The sequence below is a fragment of the Gallus gallus genome, chromosome 5 (genome assembly GCF_016699485.2).
Source record: "Gallus gallus isolate bGalGal1 chromosome 5, bGalGal1.mat.broiler.GRCg7b, whole genome shotgun sequence".
NCBI lineage: Eukaryota > Metazoa > Chordata > Aves > Galliformes > Phasianidae > Gallus > Gallus gallus.
The window spans coordinates 52,361,896-52,387,169 of NC_052536.1; the positions used below are offsets into that span (position 1 = coordinate 52,361,896).

At 45.3% G+C, this 25,274-nt stretch overlaps 2 protein-coding genes and 1 long non-coding RNA gene across 6 annotated transcripts in view; 1 reads left to right on the top strand and 2 right to left on the bottom strand.

The window, feature by feature from the left end:
- Positions 1-25,274, bottom strand: part of PPP1R36 (protein phosphatase 1 regulatory subunit 36) — a 58,925-nt gene that overhangs the window by 5,158 nt on the left and 28,493 nt on the right. Inside the window, exons 1-8 of one of the 4 annotated variants that reach the window (XM_001235693.7) lie at positions 13,706-20,902; positions 12,403-12,467; positions 10,867-10,947; positions 10,079-10,200; positions 9,901-9,967; positions 8,969-9,067; positions 5,534-5,674; positions 944-983 (exon numbers count right to left, since the gene is read on the bottom strand). In XM_001235693.7, the coding sequence (XP_001235694.4) occupies positions 944-983; positions 5,534-5,674; positions 8,969-9,067; positions 9,901-9,967; positions 10,079-10,200; positions 10,867-10,947; positions 12,403-12,467; positions 13,706-13,732 (642 nt within the window). In that variant the 5' untranslated portion in view covers positions 13,733-20,902. Of the gene's footprint in view, positions 1-943; positions 984-5,533; positions 5,675-8,968; positions 9,068-9,900; positions 9,968-10,078; positions 10,201-10,866; positions 10,948-12,341; positions 12,468-13,705; positions 20,903-25,274 lie in introns of those variants that run through there. The other 3 variants (XR_005860318.2, XR_005860317.2, XR_005860319.2) reach the window with 3 other exon arrangements.
- Positions 13,594-14,449, top strand: LOC107053569. The gene is made up of 2 exons (XR_005860326.2): positions 13,594-13,986; positions 14,309-14,449. It is a non-coding gene; the product is annotated as an uncharacterized LOC107053569 (long non-coding RNA).
- HSPA2 (heat shock 70kDa protein 2) lies at positions 22,728-25,047 on the bottom strand. Its single transcript, NM_001006685.1, is given in 1 exon segment — positions 22,728-25,047. A coding segment is annotated over 1 exon segment (1,905 nt). The 5' UTR covers positions 24,938-25,047; the 3' UTR covers positions 22,728-23,032.

The window sequence follows — 25,274 nt, forward strand, 5'->3', positions numbered from 1 at the left end:
GAGACTGGTGGGATGAGTCATTCTGCGGGGGTTCTTAGCACACTCATTTGTCCCAAGAGGCAACAATTCATCCCTGGCCGAGCTTCTCCTTATCTGCATGACTGTCAGAGTAGCCTGAGGGCTTAGGCTGATGGGACAGCTATTGTTTGGGCAACCGGAATTAGACAAGATGATTCCCACCCCAAATGACAGCATTTTGATCGCAGAAAACACTACTAACAAATACAAACTCATTGCATCTTACCTTCATGTATCTGCTTGCTGATTAAATAGGAATATCTTGACTCTCACACCATTTTAACACTTGTCATCCCTGGCACCGGCTGAATCAACACCCAGAAAATCAAACCTCTACTGAGGCTCCTGAAAAGATGGTATCACTGGAACTACTGTGTACCCTTGGAATTCTCTTTGAAGGAAAGTCTCTACAGTTTGAGAAGTATAAAGTATAATTTGGGCCCTGGTGTTTTATATTAATTTACCAAAGCCCTGCCACACAGAGAGGCTCAAATTCCTCACTGGGCTGTATGTAGTAGGCAGAAGAACTTATCGGCATCTAAAAATGTTGCCAGGCACGATGGAAATGAAAGAAGACTGTGAAATTTCTTATCTATAAAGAAGAAATCATGAGGCCATTGACAGGAAACATACAGACCAGGCTTCCCAGGGGAACCTCGGTCTGTGATAGGAACTGCCTCAGTTATGAGAGTCACAGCAGGACTGAAAACCTGCACTGAAGGGCACAGAGGTGGTATTTTACAGGCATTGTAATCTAGGCCCAAGAGGTAAAATTTTACTGAAGGTACTCTGCCCTGCAAGTAAACCACTGTGAGGGCCAAAAGGAAAGGAGCAGGCTGTCTGCAGCATTTGAATGTGCAAGGGAGGGACGTGGTCTGGGCTGACACTCAGTCAAAATCTCCATTTATCTTTCAATTTTTCTTACCTCAAAGAAGTTCCGATCTTTCTGCAAGGATGTTTTTCTCCTAAGGCAGTGAAAAAGAGCACAAAATTAATAGCAGCCGTCGTCCTTTCAGTCCTCTGAACACAGCACTGAATACGACTCATGGGGCTGCTGCCAAGCTGGCATTTCACCACAGCAGTAAGTTGTTGCTGGTAAATCCTCATTACGAGCATGCAGAGACCTACTGTCTAAGAGAACGACAGGACTTCTGCTTTGCGTCAGAAGCAGAAAATGCAAAATATTGTATGGCTCATTTAATTAAATCCAACAGAACAAAGCTGGATGTGAACAGCAGGCGAGGCTCCCCACTATGCTATCTAAACTGAGCCCTCTGCTTGGGCCTCTCAAAAATGGCCAGGACTGATCTAACCCAGTTCCCACTGAAGCAAATAGAAAACTCTTCCTGACATCACTGGAAGAGGAATGAGCAGAGTTACCAAGAGTACCAAGCCAGGCCAATGCTGAGACAATACACTTCAAAAAACAGAGAGGAAAACCCTGATGCATCTCCAAGAAGAAATGTACAACATGTACAAAAATGACAAAGTGCCTTTGTTAAAGAAGCTGCAATTTGCCCAGTGGAAGCCTGAGAGATATTCACACCGCCCACTTGTGCCTGGGGACTCTCATGGAAAGCCAAACGACGGTCCATCATGGAAACAGCCAGCAAAGTGGAGGGTGACACACACATCCCAAAAACCACTCTATTCTCCCAAAGTTAGCACAGCTCACCCCTGTGTAAGGGAAAACAAGTTTGCCAGCTTTCAGATCCTCACAGATCTGGCTCCACTCTGCCAAATACAAGGGAAATCCTGCCTCTGTGTCAACTCACCAACTCCTGAAAGTGTCCCTTACCTTCCTGATGGCATCAACTGTTCCACACCCCTAGAACATACCCAGCTGCCAGCACCCCAGAAACATTGCAGACAATGAAGATAACACCTTTCAGCCCCATATATCTATTTACAATTTTCTGACTTTCATTGATAGGTATATTGATCAGGAGGACCACGCATCTTTCCCTGCCTAGCTCTCACCAGTCATACCTCTCCTGACGCTTCAGGTGAGAACCCAAACCCCCTTGTTGTACAAGGGAAAATAAACCTGAAGCTTCGAGTGTGGCATGGCCATTGGCTCAAGTAGATCTCCCAGATAACTTCAATGCTTTTGATTCCTTGTGAATTCTGGAAAAGCACAATATTCTGTCTTCAGAATACCAGAGCAGAGGAACATAATGCGACCCCAGCTTCTTAAACTTTAATGTAAAACTCTGCTTTAGTCTTCAGTGTTAGACGGCTCATGCAGTGTCTTAGAATCACTTCCCAGTTTAGCAGAGAAACCTACATGGGGGCCAGCAACAGAAACTAAGACCAATAATTAAAATCAAATAATGCTAGGGGGTCTCCACCCTTCCTTCCCCCAGTGCTTTATTCCCGTAGGTAAGGTATTAAGCTAAGAGACCTGTTTGAAATAGTCTCCTAAGATAAGCATTGAACTAGAAGGTACCTCCCATGTCTAGGGTACAGTTGCTAATTACCTAGGAAAATACAGAAAGGGTTAGGAAAACATCAAACTTGCATTGAGATTCAGGACAGGACTTGCAAGAAATACGTGAAGGTGTGAGCAAAGAACATCGTGACTTCTAGAAATACAGTAATAGCGTTTTCTTGGAGCTGTCGGGGTGACAGAAGGAGCTCAATGCATGGAAGATAATAACTGCACAGCCAAGGGCAGAAGTAAGCACGGGGTTTGGATGTAAGAAGATAATGGCTTCAGATATCTACAGGAACTACTCTTCTATGCATGGGCACATAGGGTAATGCTTCCCATGCTTTAGCAGCTCCCTCAACTACAGCTGTGATTCTAGGTGCTCATGGATCAAGTCAGCTTCAGGGATTGGTAAGGGCTGACTCTGTTTGTGCCACTGATGCCTGCCGCTTTGGGAACGCTTTGTATTTGTCCCATTATGACAAATACCCATAAGGAAGCTGGCACTACAAAAAGGTTGTGCAACCCCCATCAACTTAAAAGGAGAAAGCCAGACACACCTATTCCTTCCTCAGCGTTGGAGGCACAAAAGAACTAATGCTAACACACACAAATAACAGGTCTGGAGGGACTCTCTCAAATTCCAGTCTGGGAGGATATCAAACTGAGGTTTTAATGCTGCATTTTACAATTCATGTAAATGGCTACGATGAGGATGTCCTCCATCTAAGCTTCCTTTTTTAAATTTTCAGAGAAAGACTTCACATGAAAAAATCAATAATTGCATATGAATACATGGACATTTGGTAGATCTGGAAGGGAAAACAGTTTCCCAACATAGCATAAGATTTCTTTAATACGTTGCTATGGTGAATTACGTGAAGAAGCTAAAGCTTCAACACCATAGTTGGGTTATAATAAAATATTGTGAAACTAGGAATTATACATTACCAATAGTTTCTCAGCTTTTAAATCCAAACATTTTTCAAGTTAAAAAAAAAATCATCATAACCCTCGCCATAGTTGCCATTTTGACAAAGGACTTTTCTATCCCAAAGCGTGTGCACTGAGAGAATTCCTAATCTTCTTTTACAATTGAGTGTTAATCAGTTCTGTCCCTTAGCTCTTGTTTTTTGGCAGTTCATGTAATGATGGTCTGGGAGGCTCCAGATAACATTTAAGGCTAAACTGAGTCAGCCTGGAAGGGTTTATATTTATGTAATTGCTGCATGGTATGAGAAGTGCTGCGTGTTGTGACATGCTCAGCATTAGCCTAACTCTGAAGTCCGCTGTAGTCAGCCACCACCACCCTGCTATGAGTAACTCTGGTCTCTCTTCATGCAACACCTTACATTGCAAATGTGTTAAGACACAGCCCTTTTCTGGCTCTTTGTGTTTTTACAACCCAGACATGAGCGTCCCAAGCCACTGCCAGTCTCTAACCCCCACTGTGATGGAAATACTAAAGAAGGCAGTTTTTCAGCTCTGCTCTCATTCCCATGCTGCTGGGTTTGGTCCTCCTTTCTTTGTTTGTTTGTTACTAGACCTCTTTTCTCAATCCTGCATATTGCTGTCCACCAGACAATACAATGAGTAAAGAGGCAGCAGTGCTAACCAGCTGAGTATGCAGCACAGGCTGTTCTATCCAGCTGCATCCAGTCCTTGGATTCAAGCTGCTTTTTTGCACTAAGTTCCTCATACTGGGTCTCATAAGTGCAGGCATTAGGGCCACCCAATAGAAACAATGAATGCTGTCATGATGTTCCCTGTCCAGCCAACAGGAAGGTTAATGGGATGCTCTGCTCAGTAGAAATCTGGAAGCAGGCATTTGGTACAAAACGTTGCCAGGAATACCCTGTGAGATACCAGCATGCCAGGATACAGAGAGAATGTGCTGTTCATCTTCAGGGTCCACTGATTTGTGGCATAGGAGTACACTAAAATGAAAGCCCTACTGGGACAGCAGCCTCCAGCTCCCCTTTGCCTCCACCATGTACCTTCCCCTCTTGACTAGGAGGAAATCCAGGTTCCCTCAATTGCAGACAACAGTGAGGCTGCCAGGAGCCACGTTGCAGGAAGGCAGGGAAGGACTGCAACTCCTGTGGAGGACTGGCAGCAGTTTCACAGCAACTGATGTTGGAAAAACGAGGCTGAAACTGCTCTGAGAAGGCCTCGAGGGACTGGGGTGTGTGGTGGCTACTGCGAAGGAAAGGAAACATTGTGCGTATCCATCTCCAATCCTCATATTTTTTAATTCCCACTAAGGCTTTCTGCCCCTCTCAGACCTTTGCTGGGTTTAAGGCATCTAGAGAGTTATTGGTCTCCACCACTCCAAAAAAATCTATTCAACATCTTCCCTGCTTCCCTACACTTCTAACACCCATAGTTCCCAAGCACAACCTTTTCTTGCCTCTAGTCCCTTTCCTTGCTGCACTCGCTGATAGTCTTAGGCTCTGTGACTTGGTATAAACAGAAATTTATGCAGGGATCAATGGCAACCAGCAAGCACACAACTATTTTCTTTCAAGGTTTAGTCAAAATGGCAGGGGTGAGATGTGTGGTTGGCATTGCTTTTTGCCCTGCAGGCTTTCACACTGAACCAATCAGTTTCCTGCTCTGTATACCTAACAAGGCTTCCGCATACCAGGGCTAGAGCTTTGCCATCTGGTATCCAGAACTCTGCTACAACTTGTGTCAAATCAGTTGGCAACAGCTCATCAGAAACACTTCTGGAGTTAGTTACTAGCTAGAGCCGCAGGGCAATCAGTGCACATCTGTATCTCATAGAATCATAAAGGTTGGAAAGACCACTGATCATCCTGTCCAACCATCAGCCCATACCTGTGACCACTCCAAGCCGTGTCACTCAGTGCAACATCTACCCTTTTCTTGAAAATTTCAAGGGACAGCAACTCCCTTTCTCCTCCGGGCAGCCTATTCCGATACCTCACCAGACCTCATGGTCCTCTTGTAACCCTTAGACTGACAAGAAGCATGGCCTTGGGCCTTCACTTGCATCACTCAAAAGGGGCCTTGGGCTGCTGTGGCCCTTGACTTGTCAAGGAAAATCATTTCTTGGCTTACTTTCCACGAGGCGTGCGGCTCTGCTGTGCTGTGCCTCTCTCAAGGACAAGGTTACTGTAAACCTTGGCAAGGTAAATCTTGGCCACCGCTAACTTCGCCAACACATCGTCCATTTCTTTATTTTCCAGAAAAATCACAGACCTGTTTAAAATAAAAAGGAGAAAAAAAAATAATTAGGGAAGGGATGCTAGAAAGAGTGACAGTTATTGAGAAGTAAGCATGTTTTTAAGGCACACAAGCCAACACACCACACAACAACACCTTCACGTTGCATCAAGGCCAAGCTCAGGAGCTTCCAACACAGCTCTGTAGTGCTGCTGGGACTGCCAGGCCTGGTGCTTGGAGTCAGACAGCCTCTCTTGCCCTACAGAACCTGCAGGCTCCATGCCTGCAGCTTTTTAGGTTGCTGCCTTTGATCTTGCATAGCTTATGAACCCTTTCTGCAGCCTACATGAAAGCCCTAGAGGTGCACGGAGATGTCTCCAGGCATAGACTGTGCAATTGGACAGCCTGGAGCAGTGGGGTTGGCTCATTCAGAGGCATCACTTACTCCTCTTCAGAAAGGCACACAAAGCGCTTTTGGGATGGCCTCTAAATAGGAACAGCTGACCCCGCAAGCCTGTATTTTAAACCACTTCAGATCAAACGCTAAGGAAATGCCAAACCAAAGAGCTTTCTATTTCCCCTACTTCCCCTGTAATCCACCCGGCTGTCTCCCAGCACTGGGAGCACTGCAGGCCTAAAAGTTGCCAGCCTCCTTCCATGCTGGGGAGAGCTGTTTTATCTGTCCCTGATGGCCTCCAGCTGTAAAGCTTCCCACACAACCCACCTTTAATAATTAGGACAATTACTCCAGGCTTCTCAAGGATAATTGCTAATAAAATTCAGCAGATTTTCCTTAAAAGACATGAAAGAAAGTAAGGGGGAAAACAAATGCAGAGCAGAAATAATAGTCTGTGTTCCATTCATGTCTTGTTCACCACTGTTTAGCTTTTTTTCTTAGTTACATGTTTCAGAGGTGAATACTCTCAGGCTGTCTCCAGTGGGTCAGTGTTCATGCCTGCTGCTTTGGAAAACTGGCTGGTTGCTTTTGAAGTTGGTTACAAGATCTTCCTGAACCTAAAAGAAGCCAGGCAAACCTCAAGCTTGGATTTACAAAGACTCAGCATAGCACCAAGAGAAGATAAGGTCACAAGAAGTTACAGATATCCAGGTTCATGCTGGTTTTCTCCTACTGGAACTCCTGACATAAGAAAATGTAATGTGTGAAAGCAATGACTTCTTAAGTAAGGATGGTCTTAGATGAGAATGGCCTTCTGCTTCAGGAGGATAGCACACAAGGTCTGTAAGAGCAGCTCAAGGACTACACAGACATTGGATGTGTCTGCCGCGTGGGAACACCAGGCTGCTAAAGGAGTAAGCAGGTCATCAAGCCCAGTCTTCAAGTAACCTGTCTGTCAGTTTAACTCGGAGCAAATTACAGGTGTCACTAACCAGACGCATGAAGGGGTACCGGTACGTCCTGCCTCCAGTCTGTCTCTGCCTGTGGCACATAGCCAGTACTACGCAGGAAAGCAAAAAGCCTCTGAAATTAAATTACATCAAGAAGGAAGGGGGAGGGATTTTTCTTCCTGAACAGACAGCTTGCAACAGCCCTGAGCATGGGATTTATGTGGGATAGGTACAGGAAAGCAAATGGCTGTGCAATCTTCCTTCACATCCTCTCAAATACATAAGCATATCACATACCAAAGGATTCCTATCATAAGCGTAATTTTCTCTCATGATGATTCTATTTTGTGGTTATAAAATCCCTTTTACGAGCTCACAGAGATCCATCTTCAGAAAAAAAAGTAATTTTCCCCCTCACCCCCACTACTTCCCAGTAGAAGTTTACTCCAGAGCTTCAGTGCACAGAAGGAAAAGGGCAGCGCTTCTTAATTTGACTTGAAATACAACATATACTAAGTTCAGAATTAGACCAGGTGGATAAGGGAGGAAATAGGAAGCCTTGGACACAGTGAAGCTGCAGTGTCAGAAAGTTCTTCATGCCTGCTCCTCCATGTCAGCTTAGGTGCAAGAACAATTAAGGATAAACTTCAACATTAAGTAAGATCTAAATATGCCTTTTGTCATTTTATTTTCCTTCTTTGTATTTATGCTTTGATAGATCAATATCCTGACCTTTGCATGGTAAATGTCTCTTCTCTGAGCTTCTCTGATGTTACACTACACGCAAGCAATCCTGGCAAGCAAGCCACTTCCCTTCAGGGGAGGAAATGAATCTCCATAAAGCAGTATTGCAGAATATCCCTTTGGGAAGCTCAGAGCTCTTATATGTTTCCCACAAAAAGACAGCAGTCGCTCTGAGAGCGCTGCACGCCATAACACAGCAAAAAGTGTCTCCTGGCAGAGATTATCCAGTGCTTATAGCTGGTAGCTACTAGTTACAGCCCCCTTGACCCAAGAAATACAAACCATGTTGCAATAGGTCCGAACTCCTCTTTGTTTGAGTCTGCTTCTGTATTTTCCATACCAACTGATGACATGAGCCATGTTGAGACATCATGGCCAATGCAGGGTCTTCCTCATCCCCACGGACCTAAGACTTTTGTGTATGAAATTATGTTGATGATTTTCTTTATGTATGAATTATTCTTTGCACAATGAGAGAAACATCTGGCAATCTATGGAAATGGAATAAATCAGTTCCTCAAGGCCAGCAATCCTCCAACAGTCTCTTCTTCAATTCAGATAAATCAGTCCCTCTTTATATCAAGGTTTCATTACTTGTGAAGTAAACAATTATTGAGTGTTTTAATGAATCAATTCTCCGAGACTATCCAAGAGTCCTGAAAATCATTAAAGTTTATTATAATTGTGGTTTGTAGCTTTGTAACACTTTCACTCAAGGCACATAACCCTTTAACATAGCAGCTCCTCAACTGTTCCTCTGACATCCCCACTTCCACTTTGCAAGGTAGCAAATGTGGTCACACACCCTTACTTGGGAACTGCTTGCCTAGTAGATATTTCTCATGTTGTAACATGTTTCTAACACTGAAGAGGCATCTGAACCTGCTTTGCAAAGTAGTTAGAAATGAATTCAATGTGACCCATGGCACAAATTAACACCCAGCAAACTCAGCTGTGCTTTGTGGGTGCTACAGCAAGCAGAAAGGACTGGATGCTAATGCTGTTACTGGGAAATGTGATTTGGGGGATGGTGATTCGATCCAAGGCACACAAAGGTTTGGGTAATAGTAATGACTAGTTCATAGTAATGACTAGTCCTGGGAAAGCACAGAAGCCAAAGGGATAAGAAGCGTAACTCATACACAGAATCCCACTGAGCCCTCTGTAAAAACTGTCCTACGAGTCTGGATTTACTAGGGCACATTCTGGGTTCTTACACCCCTGATGTCCTATACTCACAAAATCAAGGACTGGGTTTTCTTTTCCAGGGCAATTTTTTCCAGGTAAAATGACATGTAGAAAAGCAGGGCCATGAGGAATTCATCCAGTGTCTTATTCCTAAATAAAAGGTAGAAATGTCACTGGTAATTCTGCAGCATCAGATCATTATGAAAAAGAACAAAGTCTCTGCTCAAGGGCCTGCATTATATTGAGCAACCCCCTATGTGGTTGAGAGCCATTCACAGCAAGCACTCCACCACACAGTAAGACTTTGGAGGCCAAGAAGCACACTGAGCCACGGATTTAATTAGATATTACCACATTTACATCGTCCAAGTAGGTTTTGTGCACTGAGCATGCTGAAAGAGCAGCATTCTCATTCAAAGGAAACGGGGATAACTAAGATTCCCCTCCCCTTCCCAAAGGACAGTATGGCTCGGACTCAAAATATACAGGTACATTCCTAAAACAAAGGCAATGCAGCCACTGCCTAGCCCTGGTGATCTCAGGGGTACACCCTTCAGACAGTGCTCTACCAACTGCCTCCTTCTTTTAGCATGCTGGGAAGTAACAATGATAAATACCAGCAGCAACCGATGAGCTCTGCGCTCTGGCTGGAACAGCAGCAGCACAAGCAGGCAGCCCGAATGCCCCGTTGTGTTAGGCCCTCCTGGTGAGGCAATGTGGCAGATGCTTTGACAAACACTGAATTTAACTTAGGCTAAGATGAATAATGGTGTTTGGATATTTAGGCCCAAGGTCTTGGCTTCCTTTAGCTAACAGAGTGGAATGCTTTCAAGCAAATGGTAGGATTATTTTTCCGCACATCAAGGAGAAAACGTATTTGCTTCTCACTAACCCCCAGAGAAGAGATTTGAAACTTCACACAGGATAGTCCCTCCATTCCCTGATGCACACACGATTCTCAAAACAAATTCTAAATGACATACCCCATAACTGCTGCAAATGGTAGCATGCGATGTGGCTCATTTTCTTCTCTCAAAAGGAAAGCAAGATCTGAAAACACAGAGCAAAAAAAATAATAGCTCCTCCAAAAACTGCTCAGTGGTAGTAGAAATGCTTCTATGGGCAATGTCTTGCTGATGCAGGAGGCCAACAATTACTCACATTTGACATCATCCAGTGTGACATATTCATGTTTTATCCACTTTGACAGCTTATGAATTTTTTCCTCATTGCCAGCCAGCCTTTTTTCAGGGAGAGCAGAACTGCATTCATCTTGGAAAATGCTAGTAGTTGACCAATATATAGCATTTAAAGACACTGTTAATTCCAGTCACAGAACAGTCACATTATCTACCTGCTATGTACAGTCCTTATTGCATGCAGTTTCACAATGCCAGGCAGTTAAATGTGTTTGGCTGATACCCCAAAATAACTTTCAACTATTATAACCACAGAGCAGTCTGGGAATGTTGGGAGAAACAGGACATGTCACCTCCAAGGTTGCTTCTGAATTTGCCCTTTTAGTTGCTAATATAATAAATTGCGACTATATTATTTAGATCAAAGATGTTTTAAGTAATGGATGAAAGTCAGCCACACCATGTTGTGAATTTATAAAATTAATAATAATACTTTAATCTTTGAAGTGCCTTACAAAGGTGAATTAATTACCTCACAATACCCGTCAGAGTTGATGAGAATTATTACCTCATTCTGGGAGACCTGAATGCCTTTACCAAAGTCACAGCAGGCTACTGCCTGAGCTGGCATTCAGCATGGGGCATGTCTGGCCCTGTTTCTCTGCTCAGACCACTCATCCGCCCTGCTGAAATGACAGGTGGCTCCTGCTTCACCTGTTGTGCTCAGACACGATCCTCCTACAACTGATGAAATATTCCCACCCTAATAATTGCGTTCTTTCTTGAGCTAACTTAGTGGAATTGAAATACCTCTTTAATGTCTTGACACATATTTCCTGTAAGTGAGCGTTTTTTCCTTCCTTAAGGTTCTCCTCGGCTGCTGGACTGGAGCTGAAATAGAGTATAAGAATGCAGTAGTATGAATTTATATTTCCAACAGCAGTGCAAAGAGGTCAACTCACCACGATACAAAAACACACATGTATTTTATCCTCTAATTGATGCAAAGAAAACATCTGGGTTGTGGTGAGGTCCATATGAGACACTGCTTTCAAGAACACAGAAGCACAGAGTAAGCAAAGGTCCTCCTGCTGTCTCCTGCATCACGTAAACCCTTCAAGTCATCTGTATCTCAAGTGGTTTTACCATCTTGGTCCTAGCAACACCAATCAATAGGAACCTTCTTTTAATTTCCATCTTAACCTTATGCATGGTAGGTTAATGTACATATATGCTCCTGACCTTCACGTCCACTGGTACTTTATCTTTGTGCAGGAAAATAGAAGAGGGTTTTGTCTCAGGAATGACATATTTTAAATGCAAAATGTAAAGCTTTTCTTTGGGCCTACATACGGCAGAGGCAGCAAACATGGCTGGGGAATTAATTCCTGCCCCAGAGAGCACCGTGCAGAGCCAGCTGCATTCCCAAACCCATGAGACAAGCTGGCTGGAGCTGCTGAGACTCAGACCATGAAAGGCACCTGCATCAGCCTGTGGTCAGGGAACAAGTGAGTAGCTCAGCTCTACCGTGATCAAGGCTTGGGAATTGCCAGTATGGCAGCAGGAACCACACCGCCTGCCCTGTGCTTGAGAAGGGAGGAGGGGAGGATGTAGCTTTTCCGCATGGTTAAATGTATGGAAATATTTCAGGCCAGGTTAAGCCTTGATCCTCAACTGCCACAGAAATGCAAAGCACAGGCACATGCACTTTCTCTCTTGCAGAACTGTGGTTTCCCAAAAGGTTTGCAGTCCTTCAGTGCTCACTGCCATGCAACAGCCTGTGGACCTCCACCTCTCGATGCCAGGGTGGCAATCTGGCCCTTGCTGTCAACACTGCTGCTCCAGCACATGGTTTCAGGCACACATGGCAGGACTTGCACACACTTTCAGCAATCCCCTGGAAGTAGATTCACCTTGAGAGTAGTACAAAGTAAATGCATATTTCTGTTTTTCTCCATTAATGGGATAAATGTAATAGAATCATAGAATCACCGAGGTTGGAAAAGACTACTAAAATCATCTCGTCCAACCACCAACCCATCACCACCATGCCCACTACTACACCTTCCCTTTTCTTGAAAACCTCCAGGGATGGTGACTCAGTCTCACAGAGTAACAATTACAAACTCCAGTCTCAATAAAGAAAAACATCTACAGAATCATAGGATCACCAAGGTTGGAAAAGACTTCTAAGATCATTCAGTCCAACCATAATATACATATGTATAAAATACAGATCTGTCCTGCAGTTGATTTTCAGGCAAAACATTACACTCTGATTTTACCTTACGTGGAGTCGCTGAACCTTAAGCCCGCGTAATTTGGAACTGAACATCATTCTTTTACCTTGCAAATTCAAGTGTGTTGGTGTCATCTTTCCAGTACCACACGCCTGAAGTTAGCTTTATCGTCTGCAAGAGAACAGCGTGGAGGTTACACGTCATAAGCACCGCGCTCTTGTTCTCAGCCTAGCTCAGCAAAATATTTATAACACAAGCACTGTGCATACTGTCCATTGTATATCTTTCTTAAGTCTGCTTTTCACTCAGATGTTGACTGTGAATTGGCTAAACAGAAGATCTCTGAGATTAAAGGCTGCCAGCATAAGAAAGCAAAAACAGGCATCTGTCTTCTTCTCTGTCTTTCAGGTTGTGAACAAATCACTGAAAGTTGGCTAAGGAACACCAGTTCTTTGGTTGCTAGTGAATTAATAAAGGCTGAGAGATCAAATGTAGTCATGGATTAAACAAACCATCAGTTTTATTTGTTTTTGATATTATTTATGTAATTGCAGTGACTAAGCAGCAGCAGAAAGGAAGCCTTTGTTTAAAAATGGGATGGGTTATGCACTTTGCTGATGTTCTGAGAACTTTAAATAAACACCAGAGAGAATCTTCAGGGAACACTGAAGCAAACTGCTGGTAACAAGATTTTACACTATCCATACAAAACCAAAAACCTCCTGGAAACAATTGAGATGGATTAGTCCCCTTCTTAACTACCAAGAAAGGCTTGCAAACCCTTAGTTGGTACTTGCAGGTCACCTTTCAAGTAAAATGCATCCTGTTGCTGAAGTCCTTCTGCCTACAAACTTAAACCAGGTGAATCACGAAGGCTTTCAGTGACTTTTTGCCTGGTGCCATTCCGACAGCAATAAGAGCCTCCGATTCTTGCTCAATCTAATTTGGTAGTAGAACACCAAAATAAGTTCATGTCAGCAGCCAGCAGCCCATGCAATGGTTAGACCGTGGAGATGAATATTAGGAAACAGTGGCTCTAATACTTTGACACAGAGCAGTTACTTAAACTTGTCAGTCCTAGTCTTTCTAATACTAGTCCAGCTTTCTAATACTGGCTTACAATTTTCAGATGAAAAGGACCATGCAAATGCAATACCTTTACGGTACACACAAGGGATTCTGAACTCATGGAGGAAAAATGGAAAGCACGGTGGCTTGGCAGAGCAACACCTACCACAGCCACACAGGCAGGAGGGATTACCAGGCCTGTGTCTTTAAAACACAGCTCGGTGCTCACTGAAGGATGGCCCCATGGCTGCCCCACAACCCATGGAGTCCACTGCAGCCCCCAGACCTGCTACAGAGCCAGACACAGGCAGCGGCTACGTGGAGCCAACAAGGGGACTCACCGAGGTCATGGTACCTGTCTGCAGCATGGCTGGGCGCTCAGGTGGCCCTGTTTACAGCAGTATCCTGGAAACAGCCAGCTGTCCCCTAGGAGCTGCGGAACCTGGCACACAAAGTCTCCTCCAGCTTGGGGACTTGTGGCCTGTGCACTCTGCTCCTTCCCACCTCCGCCCCACAGCCTCCCTGGGAATCTTCTTGGATGAAACAGGGAAAATAAGTGTTTTCTGTGCAGTTAATAACTCAGCGTCACTCATTTGGGCCTTGCTCTCATTTCCCTCTGAAGGTAGGGAGCTGCAGAGGTGCTCCTAGTCACTGACACAACGTGGGCAGCAGTTCACCCCCAATAATGACACCGTTGTCTGTACAACACTCTGTGTTAAACACAGTTTAGCTTGGGATTTTTGAGATATCAGAGTGTATCTACAAAGTCACAAGTCTCCCATGACATGTCCCACACCTCTGTGCAAAGAGCTCATGGTTTGTGAGATCCCCTGGAAATAATTCCCATAGGCTCAGGCAGGTTAATGTCGTGGGTTTGAGGGAGGACTTGTGATGTTTGGGATGCTTTGAAGCATTGCTGTGCAAGCAGAAAATCTCTCATACAGGTCATTCACAGTGGAACAGAATTGTTGTGTACACCTGGTACTGCTTGGATTGCACCCCAAACCGGTACAAGTCTTGTTGACAAAAGCACTCCCTGCCAGTAGAAGTCAAGTCAAGAGAAGGATGAGGTTTTGTGTTACAGCTAAGCCAGCCTAATAGCTAACTGCTGATGGAAGAGGCATTCTTCCTCTCATCCAGCTTTTACCACCATTTATCTCTGTTGATTCTTTATCTTCTCTGTCGCATAGCAAGGCAGTTCCCTAAACTGTCAAAACAGTAACCCAGCAAAAATAAACGAGATGCTTTCTGCTGAGTTAGCGCTCCATGTCAGTTCAGTGGTGGGTCAGAGAGGGGCCAGAGGCAATACAGATAAAGAGGAAGCAATGGGGAGAGGATCACACCTTTCAGCAGATCCCTTCAGCTAAAAGGTAAAAAAACAGCCACAATCTAGAAAAATGCACTTTGAAGCTATGAAAATACCTCATCTAAGACTTTTAGACAAGTCAGCTCAGAAAGGCAGAAAGAATATTTCCTGCTTTCAGCTCTTATAGATGTCCTCATTCATTTTTGCAATACTTTCTAACGATGGAAAATACTCCTGAAAGCAGCACTGCAATGTGTTCATGATGTTCAGTGTTCGTGAGCACACAGAAGAGCGCAGGAACAATCCAATGTAGGGAAATAAAATGTCCATGAAACAATCTGCTTGCTGTCCCCAACTTCCCCCCTATTTCCATAGCCGTCCGCATAATGCATCTGTTCTCCAGCAGGTACTCTTTAAAGGCTTATCCATGCTAATAAATTTAATCCAAGATAAGCAAGAGCCTCATATCACCCTGAAAATTCAGCTTTGACTTTGCTCTCTGCAGTTTCCTGTTGTTGGTTTTTTTTAACACACAATTGTGTATGTTTTGTTTCCAGTTGCTATTGCAGGCTGCCAAGTACATACCTACGACTTGGCAGCCAAGTTATATATTTAAGAGGATGAGAGAAGGAGGTCTGAGAGTGACCTCAGATCTCACCCATGGCAGCCAGGCAGCACTATAGGAAGAGAGGACAGTGGGAGGTATAGAACTAATGGCTCACCAGTTGCCCTCTTGGTAGAGCAGGGCTGTGATCAGCCTCAGTAGACCATCAGCCCATCCTGGTGCCAGTAGGAGTCATGCCAAAAGAGATGCCAGAAGTAAAGGACATGCTGGAGATGCTTGGGATCTCCTGTGTTAGCATTCAAAGTGCAGGGGAGACAAGCCTTCAGCTGGGCTGGGGGTGGGAGCAAATTGGCACAAAAACCTCAGAGGAAAGATGGGGAGAAACTAAGACTGAGAACTATCTACAGGGAGAACTACTGGGCCTGACAGGGTTACTCAGGCAGGAGGCCTAGGGTATTCAGGCACCAGACTGTACTCTCCTTAATGAGCACTTGCTGGAAGAGATCAGTTTGCCATGGCTATATAAAGAGCTAAGGATGAAGAGCTGAGCACCAAACATCCCACCCAGGCTGATCATCCAACTGGATATCAGTCTGAGAGAAAAATAATAAGCCTGGCTTTGAGTCGCAACAGAGCGTCTACTGGATTCCTGCTCCAGCTGTTGTAAAAGTTGGGAGCTACAAAATGAGCGAGCCAGAAGATTACAGGAAGAGAAATTATGGTGTGATGGTTGAAGCCATTGAAGCCTATACGGGAAACTGATTTCCATATGGGCTTCAGTCACAAAATTTCAGGCAAATCACTTCAGCCCACATTTAAACCTAATGACCCTTATTTGCATGATCTTTTCTTTCAGAACAAAGGGCCTTGGCTTCATGGAAGTCTGAAATGCAGGACTGAGTATGCACAGCTGTGGCTGAAGTCAATGGGAACTGTACCTGAATGCACAATACCAAGCAGTCTTTTGGCATTTACAGTGGAAGACCCCATAACAGGCAGATGGTGTTTGGCTTTTGCTGTTTTATCACCTGTGTCACATCTCAGAGGTGAAAGCTAGATGGATGATGTTGGGAAAAACTCACATGTGGTGGTGAAGAGCTGCACAGGACGCTCCTTCAGAGCTGGGGCAGGACAGCATATAGTAAAAAAAGGCAAGGCAAGCATTGAATTGGGACATATTACTCTCTTAGAGAGCACATGCTGTCCGTCCTACACACTGACCAAGCATGGTGCCCTATAGGAAAAAATAAATAAATCTGTTACCATGTAATTAAAGACCGGGTTATGATGCATAAGCACAAAGAAAGCCAGAAATAGGATTGCTCAGTTGGTCATAATTTCAGCACTTGGTACTTTCCAGTCTGACTTTGCAGCCTTAATGGGCTTTTTTAATGTTGTTTCTTGTGGTGTTTGTGTCCGTGTGTCTCAGTGGCTGAGAACATTCAGCAGTACACATATGTATCCAACCCTTAGGTCTATCTAATGTTTAATTCAGATATCACACCTAGAAAATAAACACATGCATAAACCCAGCAAAATATCACTGACTCACCGGTCAGTCATTCACTTTTCTGCCTAATTTTCTTCTTGCTGTGCCAAGCCTGTCTTCCATAACCCCTATACTGATTTCCCCCTGTCTTCCCAGGGGCAGGTTAATGTCAGCCCTGGTTTCCTGGTAATGTTAGACTCTGCCATGTGTGCTTTAGACACAAAAATACAGAATTCAATTCCACAGTAGGTAGTACTTATTCCATGACTATGCCATTTACCTGCCAACTACTTTTACCTGCTCATTAAAAGCATGATCCTGCGTATGAATGGAATAATGTCCTTAGGCATAACAGTGTTAGCACTGGTGTGATTTTTCACGTCACATTTGTACAAAATTGAAACTCCTGTTCCTTTGTTTTCAGCAATTTGCATTGCTTCCCTCTATCAGCCCTGCAGCCTTCTCTCTCATTCTTCAGATATCCAAAGCAAAACATGATGAGAGAGCTTTTGTCTGCCTGATGTCCAACAACACCAACACCAGCCTTATCCCAGGCTCAGAGCCCTGTGGCCCAGCTGCCTGCCGTGTTCAGTGACAGCCACATCCATGGACACAACCCTGCCAAAGGAGCTTGATGGTCAAAAGCAGAACCAGCTGCCAAGGCCAGAATGAAGTTCTGAGGGAAATCAGAGCACGATGACTGCCCGGCACAGCCTATGGGAACACAGTCTGCATTTGGAAAGCCAGAAAAACCAGCTGCACATTCTTTTAATGAAATCCTTACGCAGTTACTCCCTCCACACAGTTTTATCAGATGAGATTACTGAACATTAGCACTTGTCAGCTGTTTTCATGCAGCTAGATGTTTGCCTTGTGCTCCTAACACATTGACCTTTTGTTATTAACACGCCTCTTACAGAAAGGAAGAAGTATTTAAATGTGCCTCATACTCAAAAGGCATTTTCAAAAATCTGATTTTGACTCAGTTTTCTGAGGTGCTCAGAAATCTACGGAGCTTAACAAAGATGTCAACAGCCCAGGTTCTACTTTTTATTCAGGGATTAATAACCATCTTCCTGCTACAGGATGAGGAAAATAAAATAGTGAAAATTTAATACAGACGAGACATTCTCCATTCAATACCGCAAGCTTTTAAAATAATTATTATGGAGAACTTGATTTTCAGTTTTCAGTTTATTGCTGAGAATTTTTATCTCATTTAGGATTTTTAGCTTAGTTCTCATCTACCTGTAGTGCCAGACAGGACTAAGGACTCGCTAGCATCAGTTATCTTAAAACATGCTGTCTTAGAACATTTGCAAACATGTTGTGAATGGGGTCTGCAGGAAAACAAGGAGTCTGCCAAATGAGGAATAAACACAGTTTTGAAAGAAATGTATTTATGTCTTTAGATACAGCCTGGCAAAAAGAACAAGTGACTTTCAGCTACGATGTGAGATTGCTAGACTGCTAGTTCTACCGTGCAACAGCACTTACAAGAACTGATATTTCATGATGGAAGGCAATCAAGACCACTAAATCCATGGTTTTTTTTTTTTTTTTTCTTTTTTTAATAAATTCTAACCTGTGATACATAGCATTAGCACTTCTGGAACTGGTTTTGTTCCCTTATTTCTATTCAAAACAGACGTTTAACTACTAGCCTGCAATCATTTGGAGCAGTGGCATTTAGACCTGTTCCAACAAATAGGGTACAGAGGCAGCACTGCTGACTGCTGCCTTAGCACAAGAAAGAATGACTTCATGCCTTTTTGCCCAGGATGCCACAGAGATCTGTCAGCTTTTGTACAGGCCAGCACACAGAAAGTAGTTCCTGAATGATGGGAGCAATGCAAGAGGAACAAAAAAATTCTATACTACTTTTGAATTTATTCAAGGGAAAAAAAAAAAAAAGACAAGCAAACAAACAAGCAAAAAAAGACTTCAAAAGTGGACTGGCTGCCATCTCTAAAATGCCGGACTGGCGCTGTTATTGGGATGACAGGAGGAACCAGCTTGTCCGTGTCTCCACCCTACTGATGCAGGAGAGAGTAAAGACAAATGGGTCATGCAAGGGCGGATCAGGAGTTTTAAATACTGCTGTTTCATATGTGGAAGTGAAGTATGTTGTTGCATCTGGAAATGCTGGCCTGCCCAACTATATAATAATTACTCTGCTGCAAGTAAAATCTACTCCAGAGGCAGGCTGCATAAGTATGTGGATGAGAGTGGTGGAGAGATGTGATACCTGACCCACATAGGTGTGCTGGAGAAGCTTTACGAGCATAACTTGTTTTGCTGTGGGGTAGGGAGGGGTGGTAACTTTCCTGTGATTAATAACTACAGAACATAATTTTGCTGCTGCAAGATCATCCACGTGGTTTACTGGTTTAATATCAGAGGGTTCCCTTGCACCAAAGTACAGTGTCCCAAATGAGGGCAGAGAACACACCACCATGCACTTTTTATAGGGACAAAGTAGGGGAAGCTCACGCCAGGCACAGGGCTGGGTAAAGAAGAAGAAATTTGGAATATCTTTTAAATAATTAGAGCCTGAAATGCTATTAGATTGCAATGCAAGACATAAAGAGACACTTTAAAAATGAGTACGCAGACAGGGGTTGAGTGTGTGCCTTTTAATGTAATGCCTCACACATACACTGAAAAAAAGATGCTTGGACTGGAAATATGAATTCCCCGAGCACATCTGGTTTCACCCCTCCCTCCTCTGCACCCATGGCCGTGGATGGCAATGAGGAAGAGGAGATTCACAGTGCAACCCTGTTCTGTCGCATCTCTCAGAGCTGTCATCCCTTGGGTGCAACCCGCAGCACCAGAGAGCTTCGAGGAGAGCCTCCTGAAGTGCCCCGGAGCTTCAAGGAGAACCTCTCAAATAAAGAACAGGCATCTCCCAGGAGACAAGCTGCCCGGCCCGCGGGGCTCTCCGCAGTGTCTCCCCAGAGATAAAAGCAGGCTGCTGGGGTTATACTGGCTCCTGCCTTTGAGATGGTATCACAAGGGTGAGCAGGGCCACGGCCTGTCTGCTAGGCCTCGCTGCAGGACTTCAAACAGACGCTGTGGAGGCGGCTGACTCACCAGGCCGGCCGGCCGCAGCCAGCTCCAGCACGTCCCGGCTTCCCTGCTCCCCTCTCTCAGACAGTGTTTTAATAATTTTTTTTCATTAATTTCTTTTTGCTTTGGCTTTTGGGGCTCTGTTTTCTCTACTGCAAAGACGGTGAGCATGGGGAGCACAGGACTCGCATTGCATTGCTACATGCCTGCTGCACAGGGAGCAAGGCGCTAAGGCGCTGACAGGTTTTAATTTGGGTGATTAAATTCTCTAGGATTAATGCTAGGGGTGTTCCTCCATATAAAATAATGCCACTTATATAAACTTCATCAGCGAATACAAGGAGCCATCAAAAGTTAACTCCGAAGTGACACAAGTGCTGTAAGTTATAGCCACTCTATAACCTTCTTATGGGCTTGGCCTTTTGCACAGCCCCATTTCAGAATAAGCAACATTCAGAAACACAAGCCCGTGGCTCTGGCGAAAGGAGGTGACTTTCCCTGCGAGTCAGGGCAGCACAAAGGATGAGGCACGCTGAGTGTGGAAGCAATGAAACTGCAGATTTTAGACTAGATTGTTTTCCTGGCATTGCCAAACTCGTTTCAGACGTGCAACTACTGCACAGAGCTGTAAGCATGCACCAAATAGTCCTACTTGCAAATGAGGAGCAGCATTTTCCCCTCTGACATCTACTTTAGTTATTTAAGAAACAGAGGGGGAAAACTTACACGCACTGGAGTCAGTGGGAAGTCACCACTAACTCCAGCAGGATCCCTTTCACACCGCAGTAAGCTCAGTGCACTGAAACCAACTCCAAGTTATTCTTTGTTTTATAAACTAAGTAGACCAACGCGAGGAATCCAGCTCTGAGCTCTTCATGCTTTCTGCCTCTTGCATTTTGGGGGAGGGTGTTCACATATTTGAAAGGCTCCTTTGTGCCTTGAGGCTTTAAATCTTTTTTCAGTCATGCAAGCAGGCAGAAGTTTCTCATCCTTTACACGTCGTACACAGTCTACATGTGTCCAGACTAAAAAGTATCACTTTTTCAAGGCAAAATATAAAAATAATCATAATAAAAAACAACCCGCAGTGACTCCAGCATTAGCCTGTTCATATCCTCAAGCCCTTGGGTCCTTTAACACCACCATCTGTACAGAGGTTCATTCCGGGGGGCTCTGCCCCACTGCTGAAGTGCAGGCACAGAGCAGAGGGAGCGAGGTGAGGGAAAGGACAGGTGACAGAGCAGGCGTAGGACAAACAGCCTGCTGCCTGCATTAAGCTAAATTAGGCCTGCAATGCGTTTAAATAGACGCTTGGGAAAAACAGCAAGAAATTGTATTTAATAACTGGGAAGCGACACTGAAGAATGCACACCAAGAACTGAAGAGTAAAGGAAATTATGTGGCAAGGACAATTACAAGTCAGTCAATAGATAAAGGAGTTAACTCTTAATTTACAACGACCACGGGGACTGCCAAATAATCCTTACCGACGCCCCAGAGCAGCGGGGCTTTAGCTAGGAAGAACACATCTGATGCAGTATCACCGTTTGCAGCAACAACTTGTCAGTTACAGATGATGTACTGCTAGCATTATTTATCTGGTAATTCCTAGGAAAACATAATCAAAAAGCCACGGTGTCTCCCACATTCTCGGGGTCCTATATATGCTGCTGTCTGGAAACCAAGGGGTGGATTGCCAGCAAAACGCCGCGTATATAAACGTCAAAAACACACGGGCTGATTATAGCCTTTTGAGACTTCACTTAAGTACTCAGCAGGTGCTTAAGTTGCGGTAATTGACTGCTGGAGTGGTACTGTGATTGTCATTCAATTTACATATGAACCGTTCAATAAACTTTAAGTGGTTTCGAGTAATTTGAGACAACAGCTGATCAAACAAGCTTTTAACAAGCTTCGCATTCCAGTAGCGACTGCAACCCCTCTCCGTAGCCATGCGAAACAGAAAGCCGCAGCTAGCGCTTGGCAAACCCACCTCATCAACCGGACTTTTACATCCAATAAACGCTGCACAAGCTTATTTTAGCCTGGCTTTTATAACACAGCGTTCTATAGGGCTGCTTCCTGTATCACCAGTATGCCTCAGGGATCGAAGTACCCTTGGAAGCTCTCCCCTAACCAAGAGTGACCCGACCAAAACCTGCTCGTTTCCTACAGCTGCCCCGCTCGCTCCTCCGTTTTTTTTTCCCCTTAAAGGACAAGGCAGCTCAAAAAGTGCGTATCAGCGGGCTCTTCCAGCACAGCTCGTTAGTTCCAGGCTCCTCTGCCTTCAAGCACTGCGGTTTTCCTTTCCTTAACGCATCAAGAGCTCTGGAGACAGTTTGTAGGAAAACCAGACAGACTGAACTGCTGCAAAATTTGCCTATGCTACCGACTTCGTCATCCCCACTCGCTCACTATTCAGCGTTAACAGCACAACGAAATCCTTGGCAGCTTTACTTTCGATCATCTTCAGCAAGGGAAAAAACACTCAGGAAATAACAACAGCTCCGCTTGCGTGAGAGCAACCCGAAAATAACTCGGCAACGCACTGGACCCGGCTGCACCGAGCCCCGCTGCCAGCGAGCAGGGATCCTTTCGCCGCCCCGGTTTCCACATTATTTCGGTGGCACGCACATAGCGAGCCGCCCTGGGCCCCACGTTGGCCTCCCTGCCAGCCCGGCTCCGAGACGGCACAGGGAAACCTCCCCGCCAACCCTCCCCGGAGCCCCTTGCCCCCCCTCCCCCCATACCGAAACCCCACCGCCCCAACCCCGCTGGGGTCCCCCTCACCACCACCACCCCCCAATCCCAGCCCCGTTAGAGAAAGGAGAAAGATATGTTTCCGCTTTAAATAAATTTTATTTATTACCAAAATTTCCAGAAGCTGCACTTGGCATTTCTCATCTTTCACAAAGTTTTTTTTTTCCATGCATAACTTGAAACTTGTCAACTGCAACAGTCGAGTGGTTACTTTAGAAGAGACATTTAAACAGAGACAAACATCCAGAATACAAGGAGCTGTATCTGAATTAACAAAACTTGTCTATTACTAACCTTATAAAGCAGGACGTGCCTTCCCTTTTATCAAAACCACAAGCTGATAGATTTGCCTTTATACACACCCAACAGAATAAACTCTGTTATTGGCAATGACGTTTTCCTTAAACGTTAGAAAAAAATATAAAGCAAAGAATGGAGTGACTGTCCATAAACCAGTCTATAGTTTAAGAGTCTTTTTAATCTACTTCTTCAATGGTTGGGCCACCGGAGCCACCTGCCCCAGCTCCTCCAGCTCCCTGGTACAGTTTTGTGACAATCGGGTTGCAGAGTTTCTCCAGCTCTTTCTGCTTGTGCTCATACTCTTCTTTCTCTGCCATCTGGTTTCGGTCAAGCCAACTGATCACCTCCTGGCACTTGTCGAGCACTTTCTGCTTGTCCTGGTCACTGATCTTTCCCTTCAGTTTCTCATCCTCCACTGTCTGCTTCATGTTGTAAGTATACGACTCAAGGGAGTTCTTGGCTCCCACCCTATCTCTGTTGGCTTCATCCTCTGCTTTGTATTTCTCTGCTTCTTGTACCATACGGTCAATATCATCTTTGCTAAGGCGACCCTTGTCATTGGTGATGGTTATCTTGTTCTCCTTCCCTGTACTCTTGTCCACAGCGCTGACGTTCAGGATACCATTAGCATCTATGTCAAAAGTGACCTCGATCTGAGGAACTCCACGGGGTGCCGGGGGGATGCCTGTTAGGTCAAACTTGCCCAGCAAGTTGTTGTCCTTTGTCATAGCCCTCTCACCTTCATACACCTGGACGAGGACACTGCTCTGGTTGTCTGAGTAGGTGGTGAAGGTCTGTGTTTGTTTGGTGGGAATGGTGGTGTTACGCTTGATGAGAGCAGTCATCACTCCACCAGCTGTCTCGATGCCCAGGGACAGGGGGGTGACATCCAACAGGAGCAGATCTTGCACATTTTCAGACTTGTCTCCCATGAGGATAGCTGCTTGCACAGCGGCACCATAAGCAACAGCTTCATCTGGATTGATGCTCTTGTTCAGCTCTTTGCCATTGAAGAAATCTTGCAGCAACTTCTGGATCTTAGGAATACGAGTGGAGCCCCCCACAAGCACAATCTCCTGGATCTGGCCCTTATCAAGCTTGGCATCACGCAGGGCCTTCTCCACTGGCTCCAGGGTACCACGGAAAAGATCAGCATTGAGTTCCTCAAAGCGGGCACGAGTGATGGAGGTGTAGAAGTCAATGCCCTCAAAGAGGGAGTCAATCTCAATGCTGGCTTGCGTGGAAGAGCTCAGAGTACGCTTCGCCCTCTCACAAGCTGTACGCAGACGCCTCACTGCTCGCTTATTGCCAGCAATGTCACGCTTGTGCTTACGCTTGAACTCTTCTACAAAATGGTTTACCATTCGGTTGTCAAAGTCCTCCCCACCCAGGTGGGTGTCCCCAGCTGTGGACTTCACCTCAAAGATGCCATCCTCAATGGTAAGGATGGACACATCAAAAGTGCCCCCTCCCAAGTCAAAGATGAGCACATTCTTCTCTCCAGCCCGGGTACCTTTCTTATCCAAGCCATAGGCAATAGCAGCTGCTGTGGGCTCATTGATAATACGCATCACGTTAAGGCCAGTGATGGTGCCAGCATCTTTGGTGGCCTGGCGCTGGGAGTCGTTGAAGTAAGCGGGCACTGTGATAACAGCATTCTGTACCTTTTTTCCCAGATAGGCCTCAGCAATCTCCTTCATCTTGGTGAGCACCATAGAGCTGATCTCCTCTGGGAAGAAGGTCTTCATCTCACCCTTGTACTCCACCTGCACCTTGGGCTTGCCACCCTCGTTCACCACACGGAAGGGCCAGTGCTTCATGTCCGACTGCACTGTGGGGTCATCATACTTGCGGCCGATGAGACGCTTGGCATCAAAGATGGTGTTGGTGGGGTTCATTGCCACTTGGTTCTTGGCAGCATCCCCGATGAGGCGCTCTGTATCGGTGAAGGCCACATAGCTGGGTGTGGTGCGGTTCCCCTGGTCGTTGGCAATGATCTCCACTTTGCCATGCTGGAAGACACCCACGCAAGAATACGTGGTGCCCAGATCGATGCCGATGGCCGGCCCTTTGCCAGACATGATGATAGATTCCTCTGGTCAGTCAGCCACTCGCTCCGCCAGTCACTTGCTCGCTCGCAGTCACGTCTCCTCCGCCCGCTCTCGCTGCTGTCTGCGGCGCGATCTGCCGTTACGGCGCCGCTCGCGCCCTCTTTATAGTCCGCTTAGCCTTCTTCTGGAACCTGCCAGAACGCTAAGGACCAATCCAGACACCCGACTGCCGCAGTTGACCAATCGCCTCCCGGACTAGCCGAAGAGCGCCCGCCCCTTGCCTCCTGCCCAATCAGAAGCGTAGCGCCCACTCTCTAGCCCAACCCTCTCCCGTAGATTGCAGCCAGATCGGGCTTCTTCCTGTTTT